General features: G+C 55.4%; 1 protein-coding gene across 1 annotated transcript; it reads left to right on the top strand.

Moving 5' to 3' along the window:
* Positions 1 to 437: 437 nt before the first annotated feature.
* NECAP2 (NECAP endocytosis associated 2) lies at positions 438 to 7,524 on the top strand. Its single transcript, XM_013954315.2, has 8 exons — positions 438 to 574; positions 2,462 to 2,562; positions 3,062 to 3,166; positions 3,583 to 3,664; positions 4,321 to 4,429; positions 5,263 to 5,440; positions 5,751 to 5,835; positions 6,180 to 7,524. Exons 1-8 carry the CDS (start codon positions 483 to 485, stop codon positions 6,226 to 6,228), a joined length of 801 nt encoding a protein of 266 aa, XP_013809769.2. The 5' UTR covers positions 438 to 482; the 3' UTR covers positions 6,229 to 7,524.
* Positions 7,525 to 8,902: the final 1,378 nt, after the last annotated feature.

Here is an 8,902-nt window from a genome sequence, read left to right as displayed (position 1 = left end):
CACGGCACATAAACCAACTGCAGGGAGATTTTGGGGGAGGGAGGAGTGTGAGGGCACAAAGATGAGAATGAAGGTCTGTCCAGCCCGGATTCCCCCTTTGCAATTGCTCTTAAGGGCAGAGAGGATAAAAATAATTCGAGTACTGAGCTGTCTTCTACCTTAGTCCATGCTCCACTTAGAGGTTTCTCCATTTTAAAGGGATTAATTAAAAAATATATATTTTTATTTTTTGTAGTGTTCATTTTTAATTGGTTAATTTCTGAATTTTTTGCATTTATTGCTGTTATTTCCTGGGCACGGTCCCCCCCCGCCCTCCCCGCTGCGCGTGCGGCGCAGCCTCCCGCCGCCAGGGGGCGCCGCCGCGGCCCCTGGAGGACCGGAAGCACCGCGCCGCCGCCGCCCCTCCCCCGCCTGCCGAGGCGCGGGGCCAGCGAGGCGCGGGGCAGAGCGGCGCCGCGCCGAGTTCCGCCGCGAAGGCGGCCATGGCGGAGGGAGACTACGAGGCGGTGCTGTGCGTGAAGCCGGCGGTTCATGTGTACCGGGTGCCGCCGCGGGCCTCCAACCGCGGCTACAGGTGGGCGGCCCGGCGGGGGGCGGGCCCCGGGTGTGTCTGGCCCCCTGCCATGGGGTATATAGGGGATTTCCCCCCCACCTTGGGGTCTGTGGGACCTGCCCCCCCCAGGGGGTGTCTGTGCCCCCCCCTTGGGGTCTATGGGACCTGCCCCCCCCAGGGGTGTCTGTGCCCCCCCTTGGGGTCTGTGGGACCTGCCCCCCCCAGGGGTGTCTGTGCCCCCCCCTTGGGGTCTGTGGGACCTGCCCCCCCCAGGGGTGTCTGTGCCCCCCCCTTGGGGTCTGTGGGACCTGTCCCCCCAGGGGTGTCTGTGCCCCCCCTTGCGGTCTATGGGACCTGCCCCCCCCTTGGGTATGTGGAACCTGTCTCCCCCCATATAATGTTTGTGCACCCGCCATGGGGTGTCTCCGGGGATATACGGGATCCGCCCTCCTCTTAAATAACATGTTTGTGCCTCTCCCGTGGGGTGTGTGGGACCTGTCCCCCTTTAGGATGTTTGTGGGCCCACCCCCACGAGGTGCCTGTGCCCCCTATCTTGGGGTATATAGAATTGGACTTACCCCATCTTGGGGCTCAGACCTGCCTCCCCGCCTTGGGGTGCATAGGGTTTGCCCCCCATCAGATGTTTGTGCCCGCCCTTGGGGTATAGGGGACATGCTCCCTCCCTGCCCTCCTGCTTTATGTGAGATCTGCCCCCTATAGCGTGTCTGTTGTTGCCCCATGGGTTATATAAGACTTGTTTTACCCCCACCCCCTGGGGTATGTGTCCGCCTATAGGATGTCTGTGCCCTCTCTGCCAGGGGATATGTGGAACCTGCTTTATCCCCCACCATAGGGTATATGGGAGCTGCTCCCTCCGTGGGGCACGTGGGATTTGTCCCTGTCTGGGCTGGGTTAGGAATCGTGGTGTTTCTGTCCCCGCTGGGATACCGGGCGCTGCCGTCACGGACGGAAACAGCTTTCGTCTTCCCCGAGGTCTCAGGGGCCTTGGCAGGGGGTGCAGACGGACCGAGCCGCCATCCCAGCCTGTGGGTGGGGAGTGCCAGCCAGGTCCCTGCCACGGCTCGTGCATCCTGGTTTCCGAATGCATCGTGTTTCCTTCAGGGATCTCTTTGCTCAGCCAGTGCTTCCCTGCTTGTTCCTCCGGTGCGACACTGTTGTCGTTATCGTCCTTTTGGGAAGCCTAAAGAGCAGGGTCATGTTGTCCTAGATGCTAAGCAAGTGGCAAGAGTTGTCGCCTGAAATGCTGCTTCAGGGTGTCTTAAGTTATGATGTTTAATATGGATGTCGCAGCGGAGCCAGCCCGTAGCTCACGCAGCTGAGCGCCACCGTAAAACTGCTTTTGAACCAGAGATCCTGCAAAAAGAGAAGTGAAACCTTGTTGCGTTGGGCAATTCTTGCTGGTTCCCCTCTGGGGATTCGGGGCCTCACATGTGCTTTTGCGGAGAGTCAGCATGTTTTTGGTGGAACGAGAGGCCTTTTAGCTCAGCTGGGGAATGAACTCGGGTTAAGGAGGCGCCTCGTTTATGAAAGCGATGGATCCGGATCCAGTCGCAGGTTGGTTTGTAGTTGGGGCGGGCAGATGAAAAGGGCTACGTTTAGTCGGTAGGAAACCAGCCTCGGAGGGGAGGACAGGCCTGCAGGTTTGCGCACTCGGAGGATGCGCCGGAGCAGCAGCGCTTGTGATGAATCCGACCTTGGTTTTCCAAGCACAAATGGGTGCAAACAGACCCTGCCATGTGCTACTGCAGCACTGTTAATTGGGGCAATCAAATATTGGCGCTGCAACGTGTTACAGCAACACAAAACACAGACAGCGAGCGAGGAGGGGGTGTTGTCTGGGGTTCGAGAGACTGCTCAGAGGTCGGTAGCTGTTTCCTCTTTCTCCAGAGCTGCGGAATGGCAGCTGGACCAGCCGGCGTGGAGCGGCAGGCTGCGGATAACAGCCAAGGGCAAGATTGCTTTCATTAAGCTGGAGGACAAGACTTCAGGTAAGGAGGGAGGAACGCACCAGCCCTGCTTGTCGGACGCAGGGCTTTTCTCCTGCTTTTCTCTGGGAAGGTGCACTCGTGGCAGGCTTTTTGGAAGCCGTCCTCTAATTGTTAATGAACTGCTACGTCTCCATAAAATACCATAGTTATCTCTTTTGCTATGGGAACTATACCCTGTAGCACGAGGTAGCGGAAAGGAGGAGATGATGGGGGGTTAGAGGTTATAGCCCGGAATAAGGAAAGCAAGATCTGGCCTCTTCCCTGCTCTGAGCTCCCTGTGACATACCGGTAAGTCATTTAGCAGCTTTTTCCGTCTCCGAAATTCTTAATTCTCTCCTGACTAGAAAAATCTGCTGCAGAGGAATATGGTGGTGGTTGGTTATTTTTTTGTGCGCAAGGTGCTGTGTCCATGTAGCCTCTTTGCGACGAGAGATGCGGCACTGAGGTGTTAAGCTGTTGTTTTACTCTTTCACCCTTCCTACCTAATTCTTTTTTTCAGGAGAACTTTTTGCCCAGGCTCCTGTGGACCAGTTTCCTGGCATTGCTGTGGAGAGCGTGACAGACTCCAGCAGATATTTTGTCATTCGGATTGAAGATGGAAACGGTACAGCTACTGTTCATCATGCTATAAAGAGAGAGGTTTGGGGGAACCACGTCTTTGGAAGTTCTCAGTACGCTTGCTCTGAGTTCTTATCTGTGAAAAATTTTTTCAAGGGCTAAACATACTTTGCATAAGGTGGGGAATGGGGCAAATTACCTCTCCCTCCCATGTGCCAGCTGTGCTCTGGCCTTCGCCAGCCATAAAAACAGTTTAATCTTGCTGCTGAAGAAATATCAGCCTTAAGCTTACAAGTCTACAGCGCAGTCCTGCTGTCTTCAAAAAGCCCCCTTCTCAGCTCCCGTTGGAATAAGTGGCAGCCGGTGGGGTGTGTGAAACGGGGCGCCCCGTCCCTCCCGCCCCACATCCGTGGCTCGTGCGCTGGTTTGCGATTCCAGCACTTACCCTTCCTTGTTCCCTAGGCCGCCGTGCTTTTATTGGAGTTGGGTTCGTCGACCGAGGGGATGCTTTTGACTTCAACGTGGCTCTCCAAGACCATTTTAAGTGAGTTTGTCTCTCTCTCCCTTTGTCCTCTCGGCTTGAGAGGTTGCAGGTGTTCACCGAAAATAGCAGGCGGAGGAAGCCGGTAGCTCCTGACTCACTTGAGCAGGGAAGCATGATGCAAAGGGGGTTACAGACGGAAACTTCTGGTTCTCTATTCAGCCACTGTCCTTTGTGCAGACAGCCCACGTGCGCTTCGTCTCTCAAAAATTTCCCAGCCTATATCAGAAAGCTCCCAAACTTGGCTTGCAAATCCAAGATTGGGCAAATTCCCTAATTCCTTTCCTTCTCTTCCCGTGTCTGGGAGAGTGGGTGAGTGGCCACATCCGAGGGACTGGGACGCTGCTCCAGTTGCTGGCAGAAGACGGGGCTTTGGGTAGAATCAGCCTTGCAGCTCGCGTGTGTCATTGAGCAGAGCAGCATGAATGTGACTGAGCTGCTTTGCCCTGCGGCTCGAGCGCGCCGGCGGATCGCCTGAGCTGTGCTGCCAGCTCCTGCTGGGAATCACTCCCTCAGTGCTGCCTTGCGGCACATCGCTCCAGCAGACGAGGTCTCAGACCACATCAGACGTGTTTAAAGAGCTGCCACCACGCTGTGGGGCTGATCTCGACTGGGAAAGCGTCACGCTGGTTGCTCACATGTCTTTTTGCCTCCTGCAGATGGGTCAGGCAGCAGAGCGAGCTGGCCAAACAGGCCGAGAACCCAGATCAAGGACCCAAACTGGATCTGGGCTTCAAGGAGGGGCAGACCATCAAACTTAACATTGCGGTGAGGGGCTTCTCTGGCCAAATCCACTGCTTCCACCTCGTAGCATTTTAATTTGTGCCCTGCTCAGAGTTGTTCGGAGCCTGGTGCTTGAGACGGCGGGGCTGTGGTCCTGTACGGCTGTGTTGGGTTGCCTCCTCAGCCGTCAGTCTCTTTGAATGGTTTGGATCCGTGTGTATTCCAAAGCCAGATAAATATTAGGTGTAACATATATAAATATAAAATATTAAATATTAAGACAGCCCCTGTGGTTGTCCTAATAATGTGGAGGAGAAACATCACCAAAACCCTTCTTAGCACGTTAGGAAAAGGAAGTTGTGAAGAATATTCCCTAGTTCTCTTCTGCTAGCCCCGTTTCCTGTAAGGTGTTAAATATTACCTCTTGTGACTAAAGAGGTGAGCCAGAATGACTTCCTGAACCCTCTGCCTTCAGAAATCTGATTTTCCCCTCTACTGTGCTTGGGTGGCATGAGGGGAAGTAGCGACTCTGTGCTGAAATCCCCGTGCAGGAGGAAGCCTGGTGCGGGCCACTACGTGCTTGACGTGCTCTGCGCAAGGGTTTGCAGAGGAGCGTGGTGCAGCTCCCAGTCGCAGAACCTGATCCTTGGGATTCACAGATCCAAACGTCCTTGGTTTCACCTGTGCTGCTGGCCGCGGACACAAATTACACCAGTGGCAGAGCATCAAAGTGCAGCAGTGTTTTCCCCCAGAATAAAGCAGCTGAGCTGCTTGGCCTCTTGCGACCCTTGCTTGGGAGAGGGAAGGGAGATGCCACGCTCCAGCTCTGGATTTGAATGTCTGGTGCCATCTAAGTTCCCTCTCGCGTCTCCTTTCAGAATATGAAGAAAAAGGAAGGAGCAGCAGGGAGTGCCAAACCGCGTCCCGCAGGTCCCGGGGGTCTGAGCTTGCTCCCACCACCTCCTGGAGGAAAATCTTCCGCTCCGGTTCTTCCCTCCGGAGAGCGGCCATCTTCGCTCTCTGCGCCTGTCCAGGCCGCGGGCAGGCCGAGCGCAGGTCTGTGGTTGCAGAGCACCAACTCTGAGGCTCTTTAGATTCAGTTTTATTGGTCGAGGTCCCCACAGCGCGTTCATTGCTGTGTGTATGGGGCTTGGGAGTGATTTGGGGGGGGGATTGGCTCAGAGCTCCTGTTCTGCGCTTTTGAAAGCGGAGGCTTTGCAGGGGCCTTGAGCACCTGGCTTCCCTTGGCTCTGTGGAGGAAGCTGTGCGTCGTCTTTGGGAAGACGGAGTGGGAATTTGGGAATCGCGAATCACCGCTGATGTTTGTCTCTCTTTCTGCTCCTTCCATCTGCCTGGCTGCCGACAGACTCTCTCTTGGCCTGGCCGCAGCCCAGCGCTGCTCCCTCGGCCGCCGCCACCGATATCTGGGGCGACTTTGCCAAAGCTTCAGGGTGAGGCCGCGTGTGGTTTGCGGTGATAGGGAGGGCGGGTTTTATGGGCCACGCTTGCGGCGCGTGGGCGTTTCGTAGGCTCGTGTCCTCGCTGTGTTCGGCCAGGTTACTTGCCTTGGCCGAAAGCATCACCAAAAATAGCCAAGAGGGCTGTGTGTGACCTGCGAAAGACCACGTTACGTAGCTTCGTTGGCCCTGCAGTGAGGATGGACCCATTTGTAGCTGCTGTGTTGCTGTTTGAACAAGGTCTGTGCGCCCACTTTGTGTGCCCAGGCCTTCAAGCAGCAAGCTGCAGCCCCTGTGAACATCTATAAACTTTTTTTCCCCTCTCTTTATCCCTCCAGGTCAACTTCTAACCAGAATCAGGCGAATGCAGGCTGGGTTCAGTTCTGACCCAGACACCTCCTCTGCTTTTTTCTGCGCGGATGCTGAGAAAGGGACCAAAGCAGGGATGGGGAGTGCTCCTGCACCCTTACCCTCAGAGCTAACACGCTGCTTCAGGACACTCCACTTATGTCTCGTGGTGGCATTGTACTTCCCTAATCTTTCCAGGCAAGAAATGAGACCCCAAAACCTGGCCCTGAAGTGCCTTGAGATTGATATGTTGAAGTTGGTGCTGGAGAACCAAATGAAAATGTGCCTTAAAACACACTAAGCCAGCGCCCCCAAGGCCAGGGGCCTTTTATTCTCTACCTGAATCACAGCAAACCTTAAAAAAATCACTGCCAAGAGCGGGGAGAAGGATGGCCTGCCTCCCTGCCTGCCGCACCACGGTGATTTCTGGGTTCCATTCCTGCATCTTCCTCCCCTTCTTTATTACCGCCTTGTTTAACGTAGCTACAGAAAGCTTCATCACGACCCGAGTTCCCTTAGTAACATGCAGTTGAGAGAGTGCTAAAAGCAGCGTTGGAAGACCCTGGCTTGCTTGCTAGCCCCCGTTGCCTTTGCTGTTTGGTGGGGTAACTTTTTGGTGGGGTAACTAGCGTCCTGTGCAACAGAGACGGGTTAATTTGTGCAGCGGGGGGGTCTTCTCTGCTTCATGCTCGCCTTGTGGAGGTCACGCGTTTGGGGCTCTGGCAGGCCAAAGGTTTCCTTCTCCGGGGTGTCTTCCCAGAAGCTTTTCACCTGCAAAACCTCTCTTTGACTCCTGCTTCCTGAGGTGCCTTTGCGTCATGTAGACGAATGTCCCGCAAAGATGCTGAGCATCGCCCTGAGTGTTTCTGAGCGCTTAACTGATGATGTGAGAGGTGGGGAGCTGCCTGCAAGGTTTAGCTAACTGTGTCTGAACACAGTGCTGAAATGCCATATTTCTTGTCCCAGTAAGTTTGTTTTCCTCTATTTTGGAGAGATTTTTACTTCTTTATGCAGACTTTTATTAATCTAATGTATAGCTAGGAGCAATGAAGGACAGATTCGAGTCGGTCTCTTTAACAGAGCTGGGGTTGAGATTTCTCTGTAAAAATAGAATATTTTCTTACCTATTTATATTAAGGTGAAGGCCTTTAACTGTATGAAGTCCTGCTATTTTTTAAGTGTTTCAAACTTTGTCTTTTTTGTTATTATTATTCCCATTTGCAACTGGATGGCGAGCGTTTCGATTTGCGAGTCTAATTCTGCCTGGCAGAGAGCTTACCAAGCCAGGCGAGATGTGTAACACTTTGAATGAACAATAAAATTGTTTTGGTGCAAAATAGGACCAAATCGGACTTTTTTTCCACCACCACCCCCCGAGCTGCCTGCCCAGGCTCGCAAAAGCCATGGTAAGAGCGAAGAGGCAGGGTTCAGATATTGGGGAAAGGTAATTTCTGCTTTCTTCTCCTTCCCCGTATGGAGGGAAGGGTGGGAGCTTCCCCACGTGTGTGCGGTCGGTCACTACACAGCGAGGTGCAACGGAAGTGGATTGCCGGCACCGGCCTTCCAGGGTGTGAAGGATCCCAGGAGGAGAAGGTAAAGCAAGAAGCAGGAACGGGGCTGTCTCCGAGGAACCGGAGGAGTTTTGCGGATGGTCAGAGCAGCCCCGAACGATGGGAAACTCCACGGCTCCGGTTTGAAAAGTGGAGCAGGGAGGCGAGACGTTGAGAGCCGCGGTCTGTTCGGTTCCTAAAGCCCATCGGGGCCGTGGAAAGCCTCAGGCCAGCTCTGACTCCGGCCTTAGGGAAGACAGACCTGAGACAGCCTGGCAGGGGAGTTTAAATCCTCAAACCCATCTGTTTCCCCTGCCGTGATCTCTCCCTTGCTGTTAATCTGCTCAGTGGCCGACGGGCAGGAGAAAGGGCACTTTCTCACATTGGCCACCGGCAAAGGGGGGAAAGCAGGAGGCTGGAAAACACCGGAGCTCTCCGGAGGGCAAATCGAGGTGACTCTGCGCATCGGAGTCGGGTCCGAGGCCGGCGTGCTTTATTTGCCTGCAGCGACCTCGCTCCTGACCCCGCTGGGCTGTTTGCCCCGCGCTCCCTGGCACGGGCGCTTGCCAGGGGATTTTGAGCTCCGATCGCAAAGGGATTTGCCAGCACGATTCCCTTCGGCGCCTGCCCTGCAAATGCTTTGATTTGCCCAAAAGAGGGGGCAGAAAGTTTGGGTGCAGCAGGGGGGTAAAAACCCACGTGGCATTTCCCCCTGGGGGGGGGCAGTTGGGGTGGGACAGATGCCACGTGGGCTCCGGTGGCCACATCTACGGGTGCAAGCAGATTCGATGTCCCCAGGGAGGTGACACGGCTCCTTGCCAGGGCCAAGCTGTTGCAAAAGGCTCCCGCGTAGCAACCCGGCACGCTCCGCCTGAAGGCTTTTACCAGCAGAGTGAACCGGGGTTGAACCAGCTTAGCGAGGCCGGGTGACGTGTCATTAGGGCTTAACGAAGGGGCTTAACGAAGGGGCTGAGTTCCCGCTCTCCCCCGGCAGCAGGCCCGGGGAGGGGGGACGGCTGCCCGCAGGCTCGGGAAGACGGGATGCGCTTTCCCCACAGCCACTGCCGGCTGGGTTTTATTTAACGCCGCTGGCGCAGATCCCGGTACGGATGCAAAGCGCTCTCGTCGGAGCGCCGGGAAAGCCGGCGCTGCTCGCGGCCCGC

Source organism: Apteryx mantelli, chromosome 26 (genome assembly GCF_036417845.1).
Source record: "Apteryx mantelli isolate bAptMan1 chromosome 26, bAptMan1.hap1, whole genome shotgun sequence".
Classification (NCBI taxonomy): domain Eukaryota; kingdom Metazoa; phylum Chordata; class Aves; order Apterygiformes; family Apterygidae; genus Apteryx; species Apteryx mantelli.
The sequence above is the reverse complement of the archived record's forward strand: the minus strand, read 5'-3'. Positions and strand labels throughout refer to the sequence as shown.